Below are 27,658 nucleotides of genomic sequence, written 5' to 3'. Positions count from 1 at the left end.
GATGAAGGGACAGGAGTGGGAAAGATGGCGGCGGTTCTGGGACCCTCTGGGTGGTGGCAGCGGTGGCGGCGACGTTTGTCGGCTCGGGATTGGTCCAGGATGTTGCTCCTTCTTCTTTTGTTGGGGTCTGGGCAGGGGCCACAGCAAGTCGGGGCGGGTCAAACGTTCGAGTACTTGAAAAGGGAGCACTCGCTGTCGAAGCCCTACCAGGGTGAGGCGTCCGGGACGAGGTGGTCGTGCAGGGGAAGGGATTCGGGACCTGAGCTTTTCGGTAGAGACTGGGGCGGCGAAAGGTTTCGTGGCCCCGAGGAAACTGATGGTGATAGGTGACGGCCCACGGGACTCCCTCTGCGTTTGCAAGCCACAGGTCCGAAGGGCAGGGGTGAGCTCTCCCTCGCTCCCCTCCCCCAGCAGCTAGAGGCTGGGCTCTTGTGTGGCACTAGCGGTAGGCTCCGATGAACTGGGTAGCTGGGACTTGGACAGAAGTGTGGAAAGGGGAGAGAACTGAGAATGGTGAGGAGTGATTGAGTGCCACTAGCAATGGTCCAGTCTCCCGACGGACCTGTGGATGTACTAGAGATAAAGCAAGAGGAAGAACTGGGGTAGAGCTTGGCCAGAGTGAGAAAGATAAAATTCTGTTGCTAGGTAGAATATCTGCTCTTCTCCAGTCTAGGAGCCCTATTGATAATGAAAGATGTTGGTTAGTTTTGCTTTATTAAGGTCCATAGACCCCTAAACACAGCTTATGGCCCGAAAATCGATACAGTTAGCTACAAAGAGTACAAATCAGTGTAAATGACTTAACTAACGCGGTCTTTTTTCCCACTGAGGCATAGATAGGGGAACAGTAAACAATGCAAAGTGCAAGAGCTATAATACACTGCTAATAAGGATAATCTTTTATTCACTTAGCAGATGCATGGAGTGCCTCCTGTGTGCTGGTCTCTTTGCTAGGTTATACATACTCACGATATGTTATACAGACACACAATTTTCATTTGCTAGGAATTTATAGTCTGAAGGGACAGGGAGAAAGAAGTAGCTTCACACTTGAAGGACTGTTTAAAGAAAGAATGTGATTAGGCCCCAGAAGCCTGAGGGGCAAACTCTTTTTGCTATAACTGGGGAAGTTTTTTTTCTTTCATGATATTAAAGTTTACTCACATATAAAATGGGAGGTATGGATCTGAGCTGTGGTTACTGGGGTGTGCATAAAGTGCATAAAGTGATAGCTCTGATGTGTTTTGGAGGTCTTGTGAAGAAAGCTGTAAAAATGGTAAGGATTTAAGATGTGTGAGTGACAGAAGATGAGTGATGTGAAAGGGAAAAAAAGATGATGGCTCTAGCTTTCAGAGGCTCTGTGGTGCTTTCTGAACTGGTTGGTGTTGAAGAGTATGAACTGATCTGCTTCTTCCCTGTAGGTGTGGGCACAGGCGGTTCCTCACTGTGGAATTTGATGGGCAATGCTATGGTGATGACCCAGTATATCCGCCTTACCCCGGATATGCAAAGTAAACAGGGTGCCTTGTGGAATCGGGTGGTAAGAATCTTTCTCCTTCCTGTGTTGGTGACCTGAAAAGTCCTAAAAAGTTCAGCAATGGCATATTTATTTAATTTTAGTGTCTGTCCCCAGTATTCTGTCTTCTGTGGATATCAATCTTTATTTCCAAGATTATGGTGACCTTCATAATAAATCAGATAAGTTAGGGAAATGCTCTCCATTGCCCTAATTATAGGAAATAATTCATTTTGAATCTGTTTTCTGAAAAGACTTTAATTCCTGATTGACCTAACAGTACTACTTCTTGAGGTTTAATAGCTCTGTTTAATACTTTGCTTCACAAAGTAGGAGACTACTGTGAAATTTATCCCAAACTTCATTGCAGTATCCTCCCATTATTATTTCAGTTTTAAGAGTCTAATTTAAAATTTTATTTTCATGCGAAAGCCACTCTGAGCCGTTGGTCATTTTATTTGTCCTTCTCTGGACCTTTTCTAGCTACATTGTCTTCCTTGAGGTATGGCGGCAAGAAGTGAATGCAGTATTCCTGGTGTGGCTGCACTGTGATTTTGTACAAGTGTAAGATGATGCTTTCTTTTCGGTTTCCAGGGCTCTTTCTGAATCTTTTATGACCACTTTTGGGGATGATCTTGACATCCTTTGATACTTTCTTTTGGGCTCTCATAGGCTAAGAACTTACTTTTACATGATATTTCTCATTAGTTGTTGATAAGTGAACCTCAGAAAAGAGAACTACTTCTTTTCCTAGTTCATTTTCTGTGTCAGAGAATTCTAAAGGAGCACAGGGGTAAGAGACGTTTCTACGTGAGCTATCTGCACAAGCTGGCCCCTTAACCCAGATTGTAGTGCTGAGCTCGCTTTTGGACAAAGTGCAGAACATTTTGTTCAGATAGAAGCGTTAAAGGGCAGCTGAAAGACTTGGGTTCTAGATCCAGCTTTGTCACTGTCCCACTGTGAGCCCCACGCAGGTTATTTAACCTCTTAGTTTTTAGTTTCTCCATTTGTCAAATGAGCTTCATAATACCTGTTTTACCTGTCCACTAGGGGTGTTGTGAGAAAAAATGAGACAATAGACATGAAAAGGCTGTGGAAAGTTGAAATGGTTAACAGAAATAGGGGTTGTTATGTTATTACACTTGTTATAATTTTCATTTTGGGGGGCTTTTATAGGTTACTAAATGATTATGCTCAAGGCTTCATACTTTGCTGCTGTCTTGCTTTCTGTCTCTGTGTAACTCTTTTAGCAGCAATTCTAGTCTAGCATCTGGTTTTCCCCTTTTTCAGATTCTCTGATACCTGTATTCTCTGTTATCTGGCTATCAGAATGAGCCATGGACTTGTTTCTGAGTTATTTGAATAAGATGCATTTCTTTGATCAGTGGTTCTCAAATGTGGCTATCCATTGGAGTAGATGCCTGAGTCCCACCCCAGGGATTCTGATTTAGTTGAAAAAGGGTGTAGGGATTTTAAGAAGCTCCCTAGGTGAATCTAATGTGCAGCAAAGTTTCAGAACCACTGTTCAGCATAGCCTTAAGTAAAACTGTCTAGCATAGTGCTTGCTACAAGAGGCCAAGAATCAGTGGCAGACACCTCTTGGCTTAGTGTGAGCTTCTCTGGCCCTGTCCTCTTCCCAGGGACATGATACCTGCCTACTGGCCATAGGGCAGCTTTCTGCCACTAAATTTCACTCTTGTCTTGAAATCTAAATGAAACAACAGAGTGAGATAAAAGTGAATAAACCTCCCGATTATCGGGATGTGAGAGAGAAAAGTAACAAGACAGGAACTGGATTTATCACAGTAGGGAAAGCAATTGGAGATTTCAGAGCTGCTTGGTGAATGCAGAAGTACCCAATCTTCTTTCATTTTGACTATGTACTCATAATACTAACACTTTTGGAAAATATCCCAGAAATTAAAAGTGAAAACTGAAAATGATCTAGCAATATGTTGCTCAAGAGCCAGAACAATCTATTTGGAGAGCCTTTGGCTGAACTTAACTGGTCTATCTGCTCCTACTTCCCTTCTTTCTTCACAGTGGACTTTTAACCAGAAACCTTTCTAAACCTAAATACCCACTCTAATTTCTTCTTGAAACTGCTCAGCTACTTAGAGCACCTAACCATCCACTTTCCTCCATTTTTACAAGGGTTTGACACACAATTCAAAAAAGATAAACAGGAGTCTCATTAGTACCCATGTCCTTAATGTTTTCCTGCCAGATGCTGTTCTGTGGTAGAGGTGGTGGTCTCCTCTGGTGCACTGATGCTTCTTGGCCATGGGCATGAGGGTTTGGGGGACTGTAACCTGCCCTTCTTGTGGGAATTTTGGCTTGCCCCTCAGCTTGGCAGAGGGCCCAGTCTAGCTAATCAGCGCTGTTTATAGTATCTGCAATTATTCATAGAAACCTTTGCATAATGACTTGGCTTTTCTTAATCTGTTATAATGAATGAGACTTTGACCTTTCTTTAAATCCAAGCTTTTTAGACTCTTTCTATCTGAGGGGTGATCCTAAGTTGCAAATGAGTATTAATTGAGCCATTTGTATTCTATAGGCTGAGATACTTTGCCGGGTGGATGTAGGATCACAGGAGTCTGGCTTGACATACTCTTGTCTTTTCCAATATTGGAGTACTGTCCTGCTGGGATATGTTGGAAGATAATTGGGAGGTTTATTCACTTTTCATATTAAGTCTTTTAAACAGTTGAATGGCTCAATCCATTTAATTTTATGATGTGAACACTTAGCAAATCTTAGATTTTAGTTTTAGTCCTTATTGTGTAGTGTCGCCTGCATTTATGTTTTTTTCAAGTCTGTAGATTGCTGACAAGGTCTTTTGTATTTCATACTCCTCATTGATTCCAATGTTTTTCTCATTTTAGCCATGTTTCCTTAGAGACTGGGAGTTGCAGGTGCACTTCAAAATCCATGGACAAGGGAAGAAGAATCTGCATGGGGATGGCTTGGCAATCTGGTACACAAAGGATCGGATGCAGCCAGGTATTGAGACCCTGGGTTGCTCTTGCGTGGATGTGATAGGCCTGCCTTTTCATGTGCCCTCTTTTTGAAAAACTTTCTTCCCCACAACTCTAGCAGTTTTCCCTCTCCCTTGATGTCTGTGGATGAACACTGGCCTGTCTAGTCTCTAGAATGGGGTCTGAGTCTTAACAAGCAGCTGAACTTGACTCATTCTGGGGTGATTCCTTGCTTCTTAATTCTTTCTGAGTTTCCCTGTGAAACCACCTGGCCTGTTGGCTGGTTGAAAGCACTGGCTCTCTTGAACACTGATGATTTCTTCTGGTCATGTACAATGAATGATCTCAGCACTGCTGAGTCAGAGAAGAGTTATCTATTTTTCCTTGTTGTGTAGGAACCGTTGCTCCACATAGATGGCAACCTCAACCTGATTTGACCTGATCTCTTTTGCAACAGGAAGTAGAAGTTGGGAATTCATTTCTCTCTTGGGGGCATAGTCTTCACCAAGTGTTTGTGAAGCAGAATTCTGTAGGGGTGTCTTAGCAACCAGTTTGCATCAAGAAGCTACCGTAGTGCTAAATAAGGTTGCAGTGGCCTTCTCTCTTTCCCTTGCCTTCAGCAACAAATAACTATAGATATTTACTGGGCTCTTGTTACAGGCCATCATGCACTTTGCTGGGTACTAGTACATATGTTTCCTCATCTCAAGAGTGGCCTGGGAGTCATTTGAATTTCACTTTTTTCTCCATCATAGTGATATGTATTTCCTTTATCAACTCTTGGCTTTATTTCATTGTTCATCATCTGTTCTTTCTCTCTAGGGCCTGTCTTTGGAAACATGGACAAATTTGTGGGGCTGGGAGTGTTTATAGACACCTACCCCAATGAGGAGAAGCAGCAAGAGGTAATGGCAAGTGTCAGAGCTTAGGTCAGCTGCACTGACATCACAGTTCTTTGCCTCAGGAATGTTGTACAGGAGGGAACAGAGGGGATAGGAAGCGAGGGGTTCTTCATCTATTGAACTTCAAAAGTTAATGTCCTCTTCAGTATTTTTTTCTAGAGAGTACTGTTTATGATTGCACAGTCCTATAGAAATAGCTGTTGTGAACAGGGGCTTTTTCTTTTGTGTTAATAATACTCTGTCTGGCGCACATTAGGTAGCCACTGGAATTGAGCATGCTTGACTGTTTGGTGCTTTGGCTGCTAGACCAGCACCAGAGCAAGCTGAATTTATGTAACTCAGCTCCCCTGACTTTTAATCGATCATCACCGTGCTTTCTTCTGTAGGCTGCTCACCCTTTACTGCATTTTTTTCTTCCTCTTCTCAGACCTGAACAGCAGTTCTCCTCACTTACAGGAAAGGCTATAATTGTAAGAAAATTATAGCTGGGTGCTGTGACATGCACCTGTAGTCTAAGCTACTTGGGAGGCTGAGTCAGGAGGATTGAGTTTAGCCTGGACAACATAGTGAGATCCTGTCTCTTAAAAAAATGGAGGAAATTGATGAAATCCCAGCATTTTCTTGGAACCTAGTATGTGGTAGTTGGCAGATGTTCTTACTTTTTATTAGCTGACTTTTAAGTCTTCTTTAATACTTTCTTATATTGGTAACAGGTTTGTATTCATTATCCTATGGCACCTACCATCAGAGGGTAGGAAAATTATCATGACAGGTTGTTGCTAGTTATCCTATAGCTAAATAATATTTAGCAAGGAAGGTAAGATTAGGAATGGAGGCAGAGGTTACTTAATTTTCCCCCCAAAGGTTTATTAGGAAGTTTCTAACTTAAACATTGGAAGAATAGTAGAATGATCATTGTATATGTTAACACCAAGTTTCAACAGTTGTTAACATTTCCCATAGAGCTCACTTTGTAGGAGGTAAAATGTGAGACCTGAATCAGGAGAATAACCTTTTGTTGTACATCAGTTAGAGTGGCTTTTCCATGTTCCTTCTGGGCTCCTCTTTATTCCACATACCTCTAGCATTTCCTAGGTGCCAGACCCTGGGAGTTAATGAGCAACATGGTCCCTGCACTCAGTGGCATTGAAAATGCTGACAGGGGAACTCTGAGGCACTAGGGGAGGACACAGCAGGAGCATCTAACCTGGAGTAGGGCAGTGGTGATAGTCGTGGCTGGGGAGGACTTCTTCCAGGAGGTGACATTTACATTGAGGTCTGCAGGGTAAGTAATAAGTGTTCCATGCAGAGGGAAAAGCATATCTTAAGGTGCTGCTAAGGTGAGAGAGAGGATGATGATGAGGAAATAAAGGAGGATCAGAGAGAGATAAGGCTAGAAAGAAAAGCAAGGCCAAGAGTCTTGCCATGTTGCATCCTATAGTATTAACACTGTTCCCTCTTGAGCACATTAGCTAACCACTGACACTGAGCAGTGTCTGCTTGGGTTGTTGGCTTGGCTATTTAAACTAGCACAAATGCAGTCTGAATAATATATTTGACTTACCCTCATCATGTACCATGCAGGACCAAGTTTTGAAGAGTTGTGTTCCTATTGAAGAGTCTGGACTTGATTCTAAGGTGGTGAGTGCATTAGAAGAGTTTAATGAAGAGAAGGTCATCTAGATTTGCCAGTCATGCTGAGGAAATACTGGTAGATAGAAATACATCTGAGTAAGAGATGTTAGCTTTAGGACTTAGTGAGAATTTTAAACCTGGTTCTCTGTTTCTCCTAGAAACAAATTGTTCAAACTCTCTTAGCTTCCATTTCACCATGAGATAGTGGTAGTTCTGATTTGAGAGGGTAGACCTGATCGGTTTGTTTTGTAGGGCTAGTAGATGTTAATCAAAAAACTTAGTTTCAAGGCCGGGCGCTGTGGCTCACGCCTGTAATCCTAGCTCTTGGGAGGCCGAGGCGGGCGGATTGCTCAAGGTCAGGAGTTCAAAACCAGCCTGAGCAAGAGCGAGACCCCGTCTCTACTATAAATAGAAAGAAATTAATTGGCCAACTGATATATACATAAAAAATTAGCCGGGCATGGTGGCGCATGCCTGTAGTCCCAGCTACTTGGGAGGCTGAGGCAGAAGGATCACTCAAGCCCAGGAGTTTGAGGTTGCTGTGAGCTAGGCTGACGCCATGGCACTCACTCTAGCCTGGGCAACAAAGTGAGACTCTGTCTCAAAAAAAAAAAAAAAAAAAAAAAAAAAAAACTTAGTTTCAGATGGTACAAATTGGGACTTCTTTTCTGGTTAGTTATTGTGGTTCTCACTTCCAACTACACATTGCAGTTACCTAGAGAGCTTTTAAAAATGTTGACATCTAGGCCTCAACCCCAGAGATTCTGATTTGGTTTGTCTGAGGTACAGAGGCAGTTTACTTTTTCAGAGCTCTCCAGGTGATTCACATATATAGCCAGGATTGAGAATCCCTGGATTAACATCAGGTCCTTGTTTCCTTATAAAACTAAATTTGAAAAACAAATAAAAGCAGTTCCTGTTTACTGGGTGTCTATTATGTGCCAGGTTCTTTGCAAATATTGTCAGCATTATTTTCTCTGTTTTGTCAATGAGTAAACAGAGGCTTAGAGAACTTAAGCCAATGTAAGATGATGCATAGGTCTACCTGATTCTAGAAGCTTTCGCATTCTTCTGCCAAGCTGACTTCTTTCTTGATAATGGAGACATTTAGTCTAGGCATGGTGGCTCATGCCTGTAATCCTAGCACTCTGGGAGGCCAAGGCAGGAGGACTGCTTGAGCTCAGGAGTTTGAGAGCAGCTTGAGCAAGAGTGAGACCCTGCCTTACTAAAAACAGAAAAATTACCTGGGTGTTATGGCATGCACCTATAGTCCCAGCTACTTGAGAGGCTGAGGCAGGAGGATTGCTGGAGCCCAGGAGTTTGAGGTTGCAGTGAGCTATGATGATGGTACTGCACTGCACTCTACCCAGGGCAACAGAGACTCTGTTTCAAAAAACAAAAAGAAGGGCGGTGCAGTGGCTCATGCCTGTAATCCTAGCACTCTGGGAGGCCGAGGCGGGCAGATTGCTCGAGGTCAGGAGTTCGAAACCAGCCTGAGCAAGAGCGAGACCCCATCTCTACTATAAATAGAAACAAATTAATTGGCCAACTAAAAACTATATAGAAAAAAAATTAGCCGGGCATGGTGGCATATGCCTTTAGTCCCAGCTACTCGGGAGGCTGAGGCAGGAGGATTGCTTGAGCCCAGGAGTTTGAGGTTGCTGTGAGCTAGCCTGATGCCATGGCACTCTAGCCTGGGCAACAGAGTGAAACTCTGTCTCAAAAATAAAAAAGACATCCAGATTGGAACATAGGAAGTAAAACTATTTCCATCTGCAGATGACAGGATATAGAAAATCCTGGCTGGGCAAGGTGGCTCACACCTGTAATCCTAGCACTCTGGGAGGCTGAGGCAGGAGGATTTCTTGAGCCTAGGAGTTTGAGGTTGCTGTGAGCTAGGCTGATGCCACAGCATTCTACTCAGGGCAATACAGTAAGACTCTGTCTCAAAAAAAAAGGATGTAGAAAATTCTATAGTATCCACAAAAAAGCAATTATTAATAGAACTAATAAATGGATGCAGCAAGGTCACAGGATACAAGATCAATATACATAATAAATTTCAATTTTATTTCTGTATACTTGCAATGAACAATCTGAAATAATAAAATGATTCCATTTATACTATCATCAAAAAGAATAAAATACTTAGAAATAAATTTAACAAAAAAAATCAACAACTACAAAACATTGTTGGAAGAAATTAAAGAAGACCTTGTAAATGGAAAGACATCCCAAGACATGGATTGGAAGACTTGTTATCGTTAAGATGGCAGTACTCCCCACATTGATTTACAAGTTTAACACAAAAGCTCAGCTGGCTTCTTTACAGAAATTGACAAGCTGAACCTAAAATTCATATGGAAATTCAAGGGACCCAGAATAACCAAAATAATCTTGAAAAAGAGTGAAATTGGAGAACTTACTCTTTCTGATTTCAAAACTTACTGCAAATCTACAGTAATAAAGACAGTGTGCTCCTGGCATAAGGACAGACATAGGTCAATGGAATAGAACTGAAAATCTAGAAATAAACCCTCACATTTAATCAATTGATTTGTTACAGGGGTGCCAAAACAATTTGATGGGGTAAGAACCATCTTTTCAACAAATAGTTCCAGGACAACTGGTTATCCACATGTAAAATAAAGAAGTTATTTCCTATTTCACACCATACACAAAATTTAACTTAAAGTAGATCAATGACCTAAATGTCCTAAATGTAAAAATTAAAACTATAAAACTCTTAGAAGAAAACATAGGGTTAATTCTTCATGACCTTGTATTAGGCAGTTGTTTCTTAGATATGACACCAAAAGCAAAAACAACAAAAGACAATTGGATAAATTGGGCCAGGTGCAGTGGCTGGTTCCTGTAATCCTAGTACTCTGGGAGACTGAGGTGGAAGGATTGCTTGAGCTCAGGAGTTTGAGACTAGCCTGAACAAGAGTGAGACCCGTCTCTACCAAAAAGAAAGAAAAAAGACCCAGCCGGCATTGCAGTGCCTGCCTGTATTCCCAGCAACCCAGGAGACTAAGGCAGAAGGAAAGGATCACTTGGGCCCAGGACTTGGAGGTTAGGTCAGCTACAGTGACGCCACTGCATTCTACCCAGGGTGGTAGAATGTGACTCTGTCTGAACAACAACAACAAAAAACAAAAACAAGGCAACTGAACGCCCTTCTCACAACCCTCCATCCCTTTAAAAAAAAAATATATATATATATATATAAGATAAATTGAACTTCATAAAATTAAAAACTTGCATGCTTCATAAGACATCAAGAAAATGAAAAGACAGCACATAAAATGGGGGAAAATGTAATACAAACATATCTAATTAGGGACTTGTTTTTAGAATATATGAAGAACTATTACAACTCAATAAGACAACCCAATTGAAATTGGGCAAAGGATATGAAGAGATATTTCCTCAAAGAAGATACACAAATGATAAAAAATATGAAAAGATGTTCAACATTAGGCTGGGCGCGGTGGCTCACGCCTGTAATCCTAACACTCTGGAAGGCCGAGGCAGGTGGATTGCTCCAGGTCAGAAGTTCAAAACCAGCCTGAGCAAGAGCGATACCCCATCTCTACTATAAATAAAAAGAAATTAATTGGCCAACTAATATATATAGAAAAAATTAGCCGGGCATGGTGGCGCATGCCTGTAGTCCCAGCTACTTGGGAGGCTGAGGCAGAAGGATCGCTTGAGCCCAGGAGTTTGAGGTTGCTGTGAGCTAGGCTGACGCCACGGCACTCACTCTAGCCTGGGCAACAAAGTGAGACTCTGTCTCAAAACAAACAAACAAACAAAAAAAAGAAAAGATACTCACCATTGTTAGCCATAAGGGAAATGTAAATCAAAACCACAATGAGATACCACTGCACACCCACTAGGATGGCTAAAATAAAAAAGATAAGTTTTGGTAAGGATGTAGAGTAATTGGAACCCTCATACTCTGCTGGTGAGAATGTAAAATGTGCAGTGGCTGTGGAAATCAGTTTGACATTTCTTGAAATGGTTAAACAGTTTATATGATCTAACAATTCCACTCGTAGGTATATACCCAAGAGAAATGAAAACATGTATCGGCATAAACCACATATCTACACAAAAAGTGTTATATGGATGTTCATAGAAGCATTATTCATGATAGGCAAAAAATGGATATAACCCAAATGTCCATCAATTGATAAATGGGTAAACAAAATGTGGTATATTTACACAATGGAACCTGAACAATAAAAGAAAGGAAGTATTGATGTATGTTCCAACAGGGATGACCATTGAAAACTTGCTAAGTGAAAGAAGTGAGTCACAAAAGAGCTACAAATGGTATGATCCCATGCATATGAAATGTCCAGAGTAGGCAAATCTATAAAGACAGTAGATTAGTGGTTGTCTAGGGCTGAGGCATTGTGTGGAGATGGGGAGAGTGACTACTAGTGGGCATGGGGTATTTTTTGGGGGTTATGAAAATGTTCTAAAATTGATTGTGGTAATCATAATCGTAACTCTGAATATACTAAAAGCTGTTGGATTATATGCTTCAGGTAAGTTTTGTGGTATTTGAATTATATCTTAGTATTGCTGTTATTTTTTAAATGTTAATTAAGATGACCTGGTCATCTTTTCTTGGCACTATGAAGTCATCAGCTTATGATCATCAGTTTTGCATTTGAACCCAGATGTTGGTGAAAAGTTGCAGGGAACTCAGCAGCAATCTTGGAGTGTAAATGTCTTGACTATAATGACAAGAGGCCTTCTTGGAATGCGAGTGTTGACATGCAATACTTGGCAAGTTTAGCCTTCATTCTTCTCTGTGAGACATGTAGGCCTCACTCTGGGGAGGCAGAAATAGTTAGAGAGTAGAGAAAAGAGCTCTCTGGTCTTCTTAGATCAAGCCAACTTGGAAGTTTTGTTTGAGGCACTCCTCATATTTTAATTAATTAACTTATATTTTTAGAGCTGGCGTCTTGCTGTGTTGCCTAGGCTAGGCTCAAACTCCTGGGCTCAAGTAGTCCTCCCACCTCAGCCTCCCAAGTAGCTGGGACTATGGGTACACGCCACTGCCCCAGGGTCCCCATATATATGTGTGTGTATATATATATATTTTTTTTTCTGTGATAATTGTTTTTCTTCCTTTAAACTGGAAGGAAATTGATAATACAGTGCCATCCAGGTTTATTTAATTTAAAAATTTTTTAATTTTTATTCTTTGCTAATTTTTTTACACGTTCTAGATGGATTATGTGGCATTCAGTTTAAAAACACATTCCCTCAAGTTTTTATCTTGATGAAAACACTGATCTCAATATGGCCTCTTTACTATTCGTAGGAGCATCTTTACATTATTAAAGGAACTCCATGAGTTCTTAAGTTCTCAGTTAGGGTTTTTTTTTAAGTCCTAGGTGGAACAGTGTTTTCTTTTTCTTTTCTTTTTTTGAGACAGAGTCTTGCTTTGTTGCCCAGGCTAGAGTGAATGCCGTGGCATCAGCCTAGCTCACAGCAACCTCAAACTCCTGGGCTCAAGCAATCCGGAGTAGCTGGGACTACAGGCATGTGCCACCATACCAGGCTAATTTTTTCTATATATATATTAGTTGGCCAATTAATTTCTTTCTATTTATAGTAGAGATGGGGTATTGCTCTTTCTCAGGCTGGTTTTGAACTCCTGATCTCGAGCAATCCGCCCGCCTCGGCCTCCCAGAGTGCTAGTATTACAGGCATGAGCCACCGCGCCCGGCCATGGAACAGTATTTTCCAAGAGAGACTTTTTTGGAATCTAGGCCTAGGGAGGATTTGCATGCTCTTTAGATGTGATTTGGCATTGAGGATGAGCTTGACTGGGGAGAACTGATTTTTGAGGGAAGTATGGAAATGTATGTATGCTGATATTTGCTGACAGCAAGGAGAAAATAATGTTTCTTTTCTGAGACAGTGAAAGAGGGAGAGAGGAAGAAGAAAGCAAGAGCCCGTGCTCCAGAAGACACTTGGCTCTGGGTTAGTTCTTTACCTTTCTTTGGGTTTTGACTCTTAAGAATCTGATGAATGTTGGCCCCACAGAAAGATGCACATACACATAGATGCTCATGTATAATTTTAGGTTTGTGGACTCCCCAAAGTAGAACTGTAAAGTTCCCCTGTTCTATAGAATTGATAGCTCTTTTCATTAACAAGAAGTATTCACATACTATTAAAATAATGAACAGCAGTGAAATTAAGATTTATGTATTAGACTATATCCTAAATATATATAATATTTAGATATTAAATATATCTATAATCTGGGTGGGTGGGTTATGAACATTAATGTTTGAGGCACACCTCAAATTCAAAGTCTCCTGATTTTGGAGTACTCTTTATTGAAGTCTTCAGATTGATTTGGGTTTGTTCTAGTGGGGTCACAAACTAAGATAAATGAGTTTAAAATCATTCCATGAGTTTCTTAAGAGATTGTGATGATGTTCAAGTATATGAAGGTCTTTTGGGCCTGGAAGTGCCATTTTTCCACGTCCTCCAGTTGAGGAGCTGTGAGACCTGGGGACAGAGTCACTAGCATAGGTTAGTGGTAGCCTGGGGGCTTATGGAATGAAGGCCTTCTCAGGTTGTCCAGTGACATGGTAAGAATCTCACTGATTTTGTTATCCACTCTAAATAGGATGTGGATTGCTGAGTTAACCTGTGTCCTCTTTATTCAGATTTCTGCATAAAGGGTTAGATGAAGATTACTGTAGGACCAGCAGCTTATAAAGTTATGCAAATCTGAAAAGGGACAAATCTGTGGAAGTGGCAGTGAGCGTATTCCACCAGTGATCCAAGGGAAGGTGAAGGGGAGGTGTGGTGAGAGATGCTTCACATTGAATAGCATCTAGTAGAAGGCATTTTTTTAATGTAAAAGCTAATGATATAAAAAGCAGAAAAGCCTGACAAAACTGTATACCTTTTTTGTAAACAAAATATCATATCATATTTTACATACTGTTTTTTAAAAGTGTGAGTTTTTTTTTTTTTTTTTGAGACAGAGTCTCGCTTTGTTGCCTGGGCTAGAGTGCCATGGCATCGGCCTAGCTCACAGCAACCTCAAACTCCTGGGCTCAAGCGATCCTGCTGCCTCAGCTTCCCGAGTAGCTGGGGACTACAGGCATGAGCCACCATGCCCAACTAATTTTTTCTATATATATTAGTTGGCCAATTAATTTCTTTCTATTTATAGTAGAGACAGGGTCTCACTCTTGCTCAGGCTGGTTTCGAACTCCTGACCTGGAGCAATCTGCCCGCTTCAGCCTCCCAGAGTGCTAGGATTACAGGTGTGAGCCACCGCACCCAGCCTAAAAGCTTTTTGTAATTTTAAAATTTTCAGATGTAGAAAAATTGAGAGTATGGTGACTACTAGATTCAGATTAATCTTTTTAAAATTTTGATAATAGTTTTAGAATTATAGATAAGTTATAAGAATATGACAAAGAATTCTGAGATATTCTTCACCCAGATTCCCCACAATGTTAATGTTTTACATTTGTGTTGTCCTTTTATTTTACTTGTATGTGTGTATATCTGTGTTTACTTATGTGTGTATGTGTCTATGTATGTGCTCATACATGTGTCTGTTTTTTTCTCAACTAGCTAAGAATGAATTGCCTTCATGATGCCCCCTTAATCTTAAATACTTAACAAAGTGTGCTTTTTCTGAAAATAAGTTCCCTTACGTAGCCACAGCACTTTGATAAAAGTAAAGAACTTACCATTGATAATAATACTGTTATCTATAGTCCTTATTCATATTTTGCCAGTTGTCCCAATATGTCTTTTATAAGGAGAGAAAATCCCAGATCCTTTGTTGGATTCAATTATGTCTCTTCTCTCCCTTAATCTGGAACTATTCTGCAGTATTTCTTTGTGTTTCAAGGTACATGTTGTTTAGATACCTTATAAATACATATGAAACATTTTTCCATATTGATAGATATTGAGAGCAATGTAGTTTAGTAATTGAGTCAGGGCTTTGGAGCCAGACTGCTTGGTTCCAAATCTAATTTCACTGATTAATACCTGTGTTATTTTAGATTAGTTTTCTTACCTGTGAAATAGGGTACTAATACTACCTGATAGGGTTTCAGAATTAAATGAATACATATGTGTCCATTACTGAGTATGGTGCCTGGCACAGAGTAATCTCTCAGTAAATGCTAGCTGTTACTCACACCATTCAATGGACTCCTAAGGGACATTTTGCAGTAGCAAAACATCTCAGCAGTAGCTGTTGTGGCTCCATTCTTTCTTCTTCTCCTCTCCTACCCTTCTTTTCTTCACACTTTACTGGTTCCAGTAAACAAATGGTCAGTTTACTAGATTATAGAATGGTTTGGGTTGGAAAACACTGTTCCCAGATTCTAGTTTATAAACTTGTATTGGTTGGTAACAAGGTTTTCACTGGTCCAAGAATCAGAACAGTGAAGTGATTTTTCATAAGTGTTAGATGTATTCAGTTGCTTTATTATGAAATTACATACATAATTCTCATTTTTTGGTGTTAAAATGTCCTTTTTAGACATTTGTCATTATTGTTTGCTTTGTCATTATTGTATTTTTTTTTTTTTTTTAGAAACAGAGTCTCACTTTGTTGCCCAGGCTAGAGTGAGTGCTGTGGCATCAGCCTAGCTCACAGCAACCTCAATCTCCTGGGCTCAAGCGATCCTACTGCCTCAGCCTCCTGAGTAGCTGGGACTACAGGCATGTGCTGCCATGCCCAGCTAATTTTTTGTATGTATATATTTAGTTGGTCAATTAATTTCTTTCTATTTTTAGTAGAGACGGGGTCTTGCTCTTGCTCAGGCTGGTTTTGAACTCCTGACCTGGAGCAATCCGCCCACCTCAGCCTCCCAGAGTGCTAGAATTACAGGCATGAGCCACCACACCCGGCCTGTCATTATTGTATTTAAATGTATGTAGTGGGCAATAAAATGAAACCAAATTTATTATCCCTAAAATGCTTTTGAAAATTTTACTGGTCCCTGACAGCCAGTGGTCTGGGAATTACTGCTCTAAGAGATATATGTTTGGCTCTGTGTTTATATGAGTACATGTGAACATGTCTGTATCTAGAAATTGATTAATTTAGTCATTGACCATTTATTGACTCCCTCCCAAATGCCAGACACTGCACTAAATGTTTTACATATTTCATTTCATCTTCATAATTAACTCTTTGAGCTGTGTGTTATTTTCCCTGTTTACAGTGAGGAAATAGAATCTCAAAGAGGTGATGTAACCTACCCAAGGTTATACAACTATGAGTGACATAACTGCAGATGAAACCCACGTCTCCCTGATTACAGAGGCCATGTGGAATTTTGGCATAGAATCTATAAATCCACAAGCTCATGGGTATATTTTCAGTCAAGATATGCTGAAAGTACAATTATCATGTAGAGGATCTTTTTATTTTTTTAATTTTTTTAATTTTTTTTATTTCAGCATATTATGGGGGTATAAATGTTAAGGTTAGGTATATTGCCCATACCCCTACTGCCCGCTCGAGTAGAGGATCTTTTTAAAATAATTTGTTTTTTAAAGTGGACATGTTTAATACCTTAACTTTGCAACAAAAAAAAAAATAAAAATAAAAAAAAAATAAAGTGGACATGTAGTGCAAAAAGTTGAAAACATTTCTCCACCCTACAAACAATAATCATTAGGACAGTAGGTGGTAGTTCCTCCTTTCTGGTGACTCTTAAATTAGGAATGAAACTACCCGCCTTGCCTGAATCAGTGTGATTCTTCAACCTTTGATTCCAGCTATAGGCTGCTGCTTTCCAGGGGGGAAAAATGTATTGCTGTGTGAAATCAGTGGCTATCCAAGAAACATTTTAATAACTCCTGACTAAGAATAGAAAATAAGATGGCATTTAAAGAGTTACTACTGATGTGAGCTTAAAAGTTGAAGGCCAAGTCATGCGTTGATTAAATAAACAGATTCCAGCTGCAAAGCCGTGGGGCTATGTGTCTAGTGCAGTGCTTCTTACCTTTGGATGCACGTTCCAGTCTTTTGTGGTGCTTTTGAAAAACACATAATTCTGTGCCCCCATTTAGACCTACTGAATGAGATTCTTTGACTGAGGGACCCATAGATATGTGCAGTTGAAAAGCTTCCCCAGCTGATCCTGAGACCACACCAGCCTTGGAAAAAGTGAGGCACCATCAGCCTAAGGATTGCTGTCCTAGACACACTCTTTAAAGTTGCTCCTAAACTTCCATCAGGGTTATTGGAAGTGATAAATGAAGCAAGCCTTGGAGTCATCAGAGCCCCCCAGGGCATTTTTAAGACCTTCTTTTCTTTAATTATCTCTGAAATTATGAGCATTCTCTCAATGTTTGTTAACATGCTCACAATTCCTTGTTCTAAGTAATAGAATAGTTGTAGAAGAGTAATTTTGTGGCAATTTGATCATCCACTGATTGATTTCCTATCTTACTGTGTGCTGTGCAAATTCTGCCGGTGGCATCAGAGAAGAATGACTGGGGAGCTGCTCTGAGGCCCACCCCAGGACTCCTTACTATGGCTCATGAGGCTCTGTGTGCTGTGGCTGTTGCTTTGTCTTATATCAGCCTCTTCCTCAGTAGCTGTGTTTCAGACAAATCTGTCTTCTAGTTCCTTGAATATGCCAACCTTGTGCTTCTTATGCCCTCAGATCTTTTGGCAGAATCCCTCTAATTCCTTGGGTCTCAGCTCAGATGTGCCTCCCCAGAGAGAGGTTCCCTCATCAGTCTCTGTTGTATTACCTATTTTATTTTCATCATAGCATTTATCACTATCAAATAATTTTATTTACTTGTCTATTGTTTTTATCTTACACTCTAATGTCAGCTCCATGAGAGCAGATACCTGTCTTGTTGCCCATGGGACCCTTAGCATCTGGAACAGTGCCTGGATTGTAATAGGTGCTCACTGAGTATTATAAGAATGAGTGCTTTGAGCTCTGCAGTGTTGCCTACCCTTCTCATAGGGCAGGGCTGAGCTGAGCTTGTGTAGAATCTGTTTTCTGGAGCAAAGCTATTACCTTTAAGCCTGAAGATTTTTTAAGTCTGTCATGCTGCAATGCTTCCACGGAACTTCTTCCTTGCCCATGTGCCATAGGGTAGGATGACAATAATTATTTGAAAATATATGCCCATAAGGCTCAATTAAGAGGGTAAATGATGCCTTTGGATTAATTTTATAGTCTCTCAAGTGGTAGATTTTGTCTTCTGGGCAAGAGCTATATCTTGAGATCCTGAGTATAGTAAAAGACATCTTGAATTTGGAAGAATTTAGCCATATTTGTCTCTCCTGTCTCTCCCTTTGCTATAGAAATACAGTAGTCTGGGTACAAACCTGTGGCCTAAGCTTCTGACTTCCAGAGTCATAAGTGGGGCTGCCAGGACAGTGTAACACTGTGTGTTTTATAAAGCTCCTTCAGAAAGCTTCAGGACCCTCCATGGATTAGAACATTTTTCCTAGGGGACCCCTTTGAGAATATGATAACAGTAATAGACCCCCCCCCTCAGAAAAATTTACAAGTACCTGTGTATATGGTTCTGCAAATAATTTTGAGGGGTTCAAGGGCTTGCTGAATGCCGTTAATGGACCTTGACATTCTTTTTGGGGATTTAGGTTGGTTTGTTCATCTATCACAGCTGGGTCGTAGCTCTTCTTTCTGACTTGGTCTCCTGTCTTCTATGCCCTCTCTTATTTTTATAATAACCTGCTGGACCCTCTCAGGCCCAGAAGAGGCGATATTCTCCAGGAGTTCAGGTATTCAGTTCTTGACCTACCATGGCCATCCCTTATTTCCATGTGTCCATCCAACATTTGTTGCTGTTTCAAGTCCATGTGGTTGCTGTCTCAGGTTTCCCTAGTCTCTGGTCTTGACTGCATTTCCACCTTGCATGTTGACTGCCTAGGACAGTGGGGAGCTCACCAAAGGAGTGGCATGCCTCATGTTACCTTCTCCTTTCATCACCCTGCCTCTCTGCACTGCCTTGGCACTGGGCTCATTCTGGAATGGTTAGTTCCTCATTTCTAAGGAAGAATTTGCTCCTACAACTCTATTGGAGACAGGGAGCCTCTGAAGTAGATGGGAAAATGAGTGAGTTATGGGAAATCTTTCAGTTTTCTCTCTGTGGGGATAGAACCATGCCCTCTTATTAGTATTTTTGGGAGAAGTTATGTGTGGAGGAGGTTTAAGTGGGCTGGAAAGTGTTTTGGCTAAGAACAGTCACTGACTAGAGAAGCACGTCCAGCAGCCCTGCTCAGTATTCTCTCTAAATCCTAATCCATGTAGCATCATATGCTTATAGGGTTTTAGAATTTGAAAGGAACTATTGTGAATGGAAAGATTGCCCTGCTCAAACAGGTATTTTCAGAATACCTGCTGTGTACAAAACACTCACCCTGGAGAGGAAGAGATAGGGCTAAATGGAGACGTGCAAAGATGTGTAATAAATGATTTTTTTCTTCAAGAACCTTACCTGGCAAATGGGGAGACAGGTATAATATATATACATAAAAAGCAAACACCTAGTACTGGGCAGTGTATAAGTGCCAAAAGGTGATTTCTGGGAGGATTCAAGTCAGACTCCAGCATCTTACTGGGGCCATTGTGGGCCCATCCCAGATTGGGAGCAAGGAGAATTACCGAAGGCACGTATGGAGTTCAGTCACTCCCTGGGCCAAGATCCCCTGAGTGACCATCTGAATGTGGGTTCTCATGGGCTGCCAGTGATGAGGCAGAGTGGTTGCCGATCTGCTGTAAGGGGCTCAGCTTGTATGTGTAAAATTCCTCTTGCTGTTTGCACAGGTGTTCCTAAGAGCTCTTCCTTATTGTCTCTGCTTTTCCCTCCCTGCTTCTCAGCGAGTATTCCCCTACGTCTCAGCCATGGTGAACAACGGCTCCCTCAGCTATGATCACGAGCGGGATGGACGGCCTACAGAGTTGGGGGGCTGTACAGCCATTGTCCGCAATCTCCATTACGACACCTTCCTTGTGATTCGCTATGTCAAGAGGCATTTAACGGTGAGTCCTGTCCTGGACCAGATAGTAGTATGGGCTGTCCCGCTCCTGTTCCCGTTGCCTGACCTGATTTACCCCTTCTTTTTATTCTAGATTATGATGGACATTGATGGCAAGCATGAGTGGAGGGACTGCATTGAGGTGCCTGGGGTCCGTCTGCCCCGTGGCTACTACTTCGGCACCTCCTCCATCACTGGGGATCTCTCGGGTACTGCCACCACGTGCACACTTTGTTTTTCCCTGACTGAGGCCTCGTCTCAATATCCAGGCCTTGGCAAGCCTCTCAGAGGGGAGAGCAGAGCTCAGGGAAGAGATGCATTCTTACATCCGAACCTCTTAAGAAACCCAGGCCTGGGCTTTCCTAGTACACTTGTCTCTAGGAGCTGTTGGTGCTAACAGAAAGCAGTGTTTGCCCCTTCATCAAGCCAGCTCTTCCAGCCTTTGTTGCAAGCCCTTTTCTGTTATTAGACTCCTCTCCTTCCACCTGCTAATATGTCCAGTTCCCCTCTCTTGGCAAAGCTTTTCCTTGACTCTGCTGTCCCTCTTGTAACTGACCCCCAGACTCTCCTTTTTCCCAGACTTTTGAATGTGTCATATGTACAGGTGCTTTTGTTCCTAACCATCCACCTCCTTACCATGCTGCACTTAGACCTGTGTCTCTACCTTGCTATTAACACTATTCTCATGAAAGTTACTTCTGTTTTCTTGCCATATACAGTGCTCTGTTCTCGTCCTCACTGTTTGTCCTCTCTTCAGCTCATTTAACTGATTGCTCTGAAACTCTTGCTTTCTTGACTTACATGCCATTAACAGTACCTAGTTCTTTTACTTTTCTGTCTCCTCTGGTATCTCTTTTATTTTTTTCCTTTATCACTTTTATTTTTTTTTATTTTTTAATCCTCTGGCATCTCTTTCTACTCACGCCTGATTCATAGCTTTTTGCATTATTCTCTCCATGGACTTTAGCTCCAATCATAATGTCTTTTGGGAAAAGATAAGGAACTAAACTTTTGGTTCTTTTGATTAATTTATTATGGATAAAGTTAGTTTGAAACAGAATTTTCTTGTGGCAAAATGGACAGGCAGCTATCTATCCTAATAGGTAGCAGTTACTCAGCTCTAGCCATTGTTGCCAAAAGGAAATATGGGCTCCATGAAGCCAAATCGTCCAGTTTTTTAAGAGAAGCTAGAAATCTGAATTTTTAAACCCTAGCAGCTAAATTTTAAAAAAATCAACTCTATTGTGTTATACTTTTTATACAACAGAATACAGTTTGAAGAGTTCTTTTGTTTTGTTTTTCTTAAAAGACAGGGTCTTGCTCTGCTGCCCAGGCTTGAGTACAGTAGTATGATCATAGCTCACTGCAACCTCATACTCCTGGGCTTCTAGAGGCAGTGTCTCACTATGTTGTCCAGGCTAATCTTGAACTCCTGTTGTCAGGTGATCCTCCCACCTTAGCTTCCCAAAGTGCTGAATTACAGGCATGAGCCACCATGGCTAGCCAGTTAAGAGTTTTTGACGGACATTTACACCTGTGTAGCCACCATCATAATCAAGATATAGAATGTTTCCTTCATCTGACAAAAGTTTCATTCTGCCGTTTTGCAGTATTTAGAGATGAGGTCTTACTGTGTTGCCCAGGCTGGTTGTGAACTCCTGGGCTCAGGCAATCTCTATACTTTTAGTTGAGAAAATGGAGAGATTTCAATTATTTTTTCAAGGCCACTTCTAGTTAGCTGTGGATCAGGGCTTGAACTAAGATACTGACTCCAAAATATGTACCTTTATTTGAAGTGGCTCAAGTAATCCTTGTTCCTCTTTTTGCTAGATAATCATGATGTCATTTCCCTAAAGTTGTTTGAGCTGACAGTAGAAAGAACCCCAGAAGAGGAGAAGCTGCATCGAGATGTGTTCTTACCCTCGGTGGACAACATGAAGTTGCCTGAGAGTAAGCACAGGGGATCCTGGGAAGTGGTTGCATGGCTGGGGAGGAGGTTGCAGTGCTGCATGGGGTCTGAGGTGACTTGCATGCAGGGCAGAGCATGCAGAGCAGTCCTGTTCTATGTTCTTTCTCTGAAGAATATAGAGCACTTGCACCCACCTTTTACTTGTCTTCACTTTACAGATGAGCAGCAGGAAGGCTGCTTCATTTTTAAATTAGAAAAGGGAAGTGTAAGCTGGTTCCTCAGGAACAGGTGTCAGAAACTGAGGGCTGTTAGCCGGGCATGGTGGCGCATGCCTGTAGTCCTAGCTACTTGGGAGGCTGAAGCAGTAGGATTGCTTGAGCCCAGGAGTTTGAGGTTGCTGTGAGCTAGGCTGACACCACGGCACTCACTCTAGCCTGGGCAACAAAGCAAGACTCTGTCTCAAAAAAGAAATTGAGGGCTGGACAGTCTGTAAGTTGGTCCTCCCCTACTGGGTGGGTTCCGTTTCTGACTTGCTTCTCTCTTGCTTCCTCAGTGACAGCTCCACTGCCGCCCCTGAGTGGCCTGGCCCTCTTTCTCATCGTCTTTTTCTCTCTGGTGTTTTCTGTATTCGCCATTGTCATTGGTATCATACTTTACAACAAATGGCAGGAACAGAGCCGAAAGCGCTTCTACTGAGCTCTCATGCTGCCACCACCTGCGAGACTGTCACCCATGAGATGTGGAAGAAACAGGTGCTGGCCTGAGCACACAGCCTGATGGGTCTTCTCTAGTCTCCAGTAGCTGGTCATAGACTGTCACTGGAGCTTTGAATGCAGGGTCCCTGAAGTCACGTGCTCATCCATGGGGACATCTAACTCTGGTCTGGGAAGCTACCTACCCCAGGGCTATGCTACTGTGTCGTGCCTTTCCCTGCTGTCTTTCCACGTGGGAGCAAAAAAGCATGGAGAGAATTTATACACTTGTGATACCAAAATCACAGAGCAGAATATCATGGCCCAGGCTGCCTTGTTCTTGGACTCAGAGGACCCTTCTGCTTCATTTTTAAATCCACAAAGAATAGAAAACAGATAATGCCTCATACCTTGCAGCCATCCATTCACTGGTTTTTGCTTTTTACCCTGAGGGGCTTTCTTTGGAAATCAGGATGAAAACTTCTTCCCTGTCTCACTTTATTCTCTCCATTCATTGTCTTGTGTGCAACCTGAGCTGGAGAAGACATTTGGATGCCTTTCTGTTGGGGCCTGGGATTGCACAACAAATAGTTTCACTGGCCTTCATTTGGTGGCCCTAGGGAGAGGGCTTTCTACTTTGGCTCACTACTCCAGCTTTCATTCTCTAGGCTGGGTCTTAGGTCTGTTAGTGTGTCTGTGGCCTGCCTAATCAAATCGTTTCAGGCCTTCCATCAAGTTTGGCTGAAAGTTTGTGTGCAAGTCTAGAGAAGCTTGGAAGACATCATGGATGCTATGGGATTAACTGTGAAACTGGCCAGTTCCAGGTTAGATACTGAAAGCAACATTTATCATGTGGTCTGACCAGATGGAAATGTTTCTGGACTCAATACAGCCTGCTTAGCTGCATGTTTTATGATTTTTGGAATCCCATTTTGAATGTTGAAAGTATAAGGAAGCTTTCTTCTTATATCTTGAGCTTGAATACTGCCCAAAGAGGACATTTGGCATCTTTTTCTTAATGAGTAAGAAATAGTTGCTGTTTTCATGTTCCAAGTCTGGGAGCATTAGACTCTTATCATCTGTGCCTAGAAGAGTTTGTTGTCTTTGAACAGCCTGAATGCTGTCTTCTATGTGTCAACCCTTATTCCACTGCCTTATCTGACAAGGGGTTATATGCTGCTCACCTGTCTGCCCTGTGATTAAATTGGTTACAGGCCAGAGTCTCCAGGAGGGCCTAGAACTCTGTGCTCTCCTATGGACCTCTGTGGCCTAAAGGAAATTCTTAAAATGGCTGATGGAACCAAACATGAGCTTTTGACTCAGTGTCCTTCCTTCCAGGAGTGGGTTTGGGAGAAGTTCCCGGCCTTTTTTCCTCAGCCTCAAGCCCATCATCCCTTGCTCTGTCTTCTCCAGGGATGGAAAGCCACCAGCTAGCCCAGAAGGAAATGGGGGTCACTGTAGCTGGGCACAGGGCTTTGTCTCTTTGGGCCTCAATTAAGTAACACAGGCTGTAGTGCTCTTCTTCTAACACCTCCTAACCCTGTCATAATAGCAGAGTAACTCCAGGGTGCCAAAGGACAAAAATGACCTAGAGCTTGGCCTTGGGACCAGGGAGAACTGAAAAAGAAAATGGTAGTTTTGTCTTTTTGAGTTCAAGGTGAGATTGTATGGACATGTGTGATGAGAGGACCTAGGTAGGGTCTTGAGATGTCCTAGGCAGCAGCGGTGCAGGAGGAGGTCTCAGATGAGGGGTGAGAGATTGAACCTGTGGGGTTTCTGTGATTCCAGCTCATGAGTATTTTGAGGCTTCTTTTTTTTTGAGACTATGTCTCACTCTGTCACCTGGGCCTAGAGTGCAGTGGCCTCATCGTAGCTCACTGCAACCTCAAACTCCTGGGCTCAAGTGGTCCTCCCACCTCAGCCTCCTGAGTAGTTGGGACTACAGGCATGTGCCACTATGACCAGCTAATTTTTGTTTGTTTTATTTCAGCATATTATGGGGCTACAAATGTTAAGGTTAGGTATATTGCCCTTGCCCCCCCTCTGACCAGCTAATTTTTGTAATTTTTTTTTTTTTCTGTAGAAACAGGGTCTTGCTTTTTATCAGGCTGGTCTCTAACTCCGATCCTCAAGAGATCATTCTGCTTCAGCCTCCCAAAAGTGCTAGGATTACAGACATGAGCCACTGCGCCTGGCCACCTTAAAGAGGGCAGGGAAGACATGGGATGCAGTCCTCACCCACCCTGCAGCTGCCCTTAGAGTAATGTATGATACAAAAATCACATCTTACCTAGCATTGGGTACCCTGCCTTGGTTCTTGATTTTTGTTCTAAAAACAAATGTTTCCTGTTGTGAATGGGCTGAATATTGTCCTGGGCGCTGTAATCCCAGGTGTGTGCTACAGGAGGGAGATGCCTGGTCCATGGTATGGCTTTTCTTTTTTTTTTTCCTTAGAAACAGGATCTTGTTTTGTCGTCCATACTGGGGTACAGTGATGGGTTAGCTCACTGCAGCCTTGAGCTCCTGGGCTCAAGTGATCCTCCTGCCTCAGTCTCTTGAGTAACTAAGATTATAGGCATGAACCACCACATTCAGCTACTTTTTTTTTGTTTTTTGTAGAGATGAGGGTCTCACTGTATTGGCCAGTTTGGTCTAAAACTCCTGCCTCAAGTGGTCCTCCTGTCTTGGCCTCCCAAAGTGTTGGGATTACAGGTGTGAGCCACTGCACCCGGCTGGTGTGGCTCTTCTTTGCACACATAGTAGAGGGGAGAGCAGGAGCCTTGGTGTGCTGCTTACCCATGAGGGCCACTTCTTTCCTCACAGTCACCATTCCCTCCATTGTCCTCTGACTTCAAAACCTCTTACTGAAGAGACCCTGTGGACTAGAGGTGGTGTATAAGGATGATATCACTCCTGGTCCCTGTGAGTCTTGTCTGAAGGGCTGTCGTTTTCAGCCTTTCATGGTTTCTTCAACCCCCCCAAATTATAAGGTGGCTCTCTGTTATAAAACTTGTTTATTTCAGTGGAAAATTATAGCTCTGTTGTTGTTGGAAGTGGTTTCTGAACACAATAGCCAGAATATCCCTGGCTCCTTGCATGTGTCCCAAAGACAGAAACAAGGAACTGGTGGGAAGCTCAAGGGCAGGGCTGCTGGTAGCCAGGGGAGAAAAGCCAGGCAAACATGGGAGAATTAGTCTTATGGGGCTGGAAAATATCACTCAGGTGATTCTTGGGTACGTGGAGAGTTTGAACCCACGGTCTATCGTAGGCTTTGGGTTCAAATCTGGGGTTTGGAGGATGGAAGAGTTGGCATTGCTGGTGTTTAGTGGAGTGATGATGTTGACTACTTTAATGGGAGGAGATAGCCGAAGTTCGGGTTTGATCCAGTGCATGGCCAAATAGTGCTAGAGAGAACAGATAACAGTTAGCCTGAGGTAGCAATGTGAAGGCACTCTCCTCAGAGTCATCTGCAGACCAGCCAGTGCCTTTGTCCCCGTCGCTATGGTTGCCACTCACCGGAGCTGAATATAAAAAGTTGAACAGCAGAAGTGCTGTAATCAGTATGACCAGTGAGGCTAGGATTTTGAAGCGGTAGCGTTTCCAGAGACCACGGCAGAGGTTTTGAACAGGTGATCGAAACCACTTCAAACCACTTTCAGGGCGTCTGTCAGTGAACAGGAGAATTGTCAGAGAATAGAGGGCAGAGGAAACCTTTGGGTCAAGTAATCCTGAGCTAAGAGCTGTCTTTATAAACAAAAAAGCAACTTCTGCTTATGCCCAACCCCACCCTAAAGTCTTCTCTCCTGGTAGTAACTGAGCACAGAGCTGTGGTGTTAGGAAGTAATTACCCCTCTCCACGTGTAGGCCCACTGTTCACCACCCCATACAAACTTGAGAAGAGAAAGATTGGGTGCCTTTGCCCCATAGGACCCTTACAGGGGAGGATGAAGTGTAGGGTATTGGTTGGGTTCCGACTGGCCTCGCCCAGCTGGCCTGATTAAGGCTTCCCTCTCGGACAGTATCTCAAGAGTCATCTTCACTTTGCCCTAGGAACACCACAGGTTGTGGGAGGCTGAGTTCAGATAGCAGGAGTAAGGTAGGTTTAGGACCTCATCCCGGGCTCCAGAAAGGAAAAGGGATTTAGTTAAGGTTCCCAAAAGTCTGTTAAAGCCAGGTTATGTGGCATAGCAGTCCTATTCAATAGGCACCTTTCCTAGCTCCTACCGACAAGCGCCATTTGCCATCATCAAGGACTTGACAAGGCCACCAGCCAGTTACAGTTTTCTTCTTAAAGAGGGAGAAGTGCTTGTATTGGAGGAAGGGAGGCCACTTGGAGTCAGCATCCATCATCTTGAGGGAGCATTGATAGGCGTGCCGAGCTGGGAAGGGCATGTCAGACAAATCCAGCTCCAGGACCCCTGAGCCCAGAGAAATGCTGTCAGCAAGAAGGAGCTCCTGACAGGGTGCAGTGGCTCATGCCTGTAATCCTAGCTCTCTGGGAGGCTGAAGCGGGAGGATTACTTGAAGCCAGGAGTTCAAGACCAGCCTGAGCAAGAGCGAGACCCCATCTCTACTAAAAACAGAAAAATTAGCTGGGCGTGGTGGTACACTCCTGAAGTCTCAGCTGCTCAGAAGGCTGAGGCAGGAGGATCACTTGAGCCCAGGAGTTTGAGGTTGCAGTGAGCTATGATGACGCCACTGCACTCTGCCCAGGTGACAGAGTGAGATGCTGTCTCAAAAAGAAAATAAAGGAGCTTCCTGTCATGTGGTCATAAGCCCTGTGCCAGGACCTCACCTAGGAAGTCATCAGGAGAGAAGATGTCATTGTCCCAGACCTGGATGATGAGCCGGGCTGGGAACTTCATCGATGTGGGGTCCAGGCTCCAAATGTAATCCTGGAGGATGGCAGAAGAGTGTCCCTTGGACACTTTATTAGCCCACTACCCAGGAGTGATGGATTATCAAG

The 27,658-nt window shown here is 42.6% G+C and overlaps 1 protein-coding gene across 8 annotated transcripts; it reads left to right on the top strand.

The window, feature by feature from the left end:
- On the top strand, positions 1 to 24,002 carry LMAN2L (lectin, mannose binding 2 like). Of its 8 annotated transcripts, XM_020286256.2 has the most exons (10): positions 1 to 211; positions 1,422 to 1,540; positions 2,000 to 2,080; positions 4,405 to 4,522; positions 5,320 to 5,402; positions 18,802 to 18,834; positions 19,934 to 20,095; positions 20,186 to 20,300; positions 21,922 to 22,041; positions 22,554 to 24,002. In XM_020286256.2, the coding sequence occupies exons 4-10, from the start codon at positions 4,513 to 4,515 to the stop codon at positions 22,694 to 22,696; spliced, it is 666 nt and encodes a 221-aa protein (XP_020141845.1). In that variant the 5' UTR covers positions 1 to 211; positions 1,422 to 1,540; positions 2,000 to 2,080; positions 4,405 to 4,512; the 3' UTR covers positions 22,697 to 24,002. The 8 variants fall into 8 exon arrangements, with proteins under 8 accessions (XP_020141845.1, XP_012642385.1, XP_012642386.1 ...); XM_012786931.3 differs by lacking the exon at positions 2,000 to 2,080; XM_012786932.3 differs by lacking the exons at positions 2,000 to 2,080; positions 18,802 to 18,834.
- The last annotated feature ends 3,656 nt before the right edge of the window (positions 24,003 to 27,658 follow it).

Source organism: Microcebus murinus, chromosome 3, assembly GCF_040939455.1.
Source record: "Microcebus murinus isolate Inina chromosome 3, M.murinus_Inina_mat1.0, whole genome shotgun sequence".
In the NCBI taxonomy this organism is placed as follows: domain Eukaryota; kingdom Metazoa; phylum Chordata; class Mammalia; order Primates; family Cheirogaleidae; genus Microcebus; species Microcebus murinus.
This window is presented reverse-complemented; position numbering and strand designations above follow the sequence as displayed.

Coding starts and splice junctions, on each gene's coding strand:
- LMAN2L (XM_076001000.1), top strand. CDS start 25: ATGGCGGCGGTTCTGGGACCCTCTGGGTGGTGGCAGCGGTGGCGGCGA. Junction 212..1,421: donor GCTGTCGAAGCCCTACCAGG/GTGAGGCGTCCG, acceptor TCTTCCCTGTAG/GTGTGGGCACAGGCGGTTCC. Junction 4,523..5,319: donor AAAGGATCGGATGCAGCCAG/GTATTGAGACCC, acceptor CTTTCTCTCTAG/GGCCTGTCTTTGGAAACATG.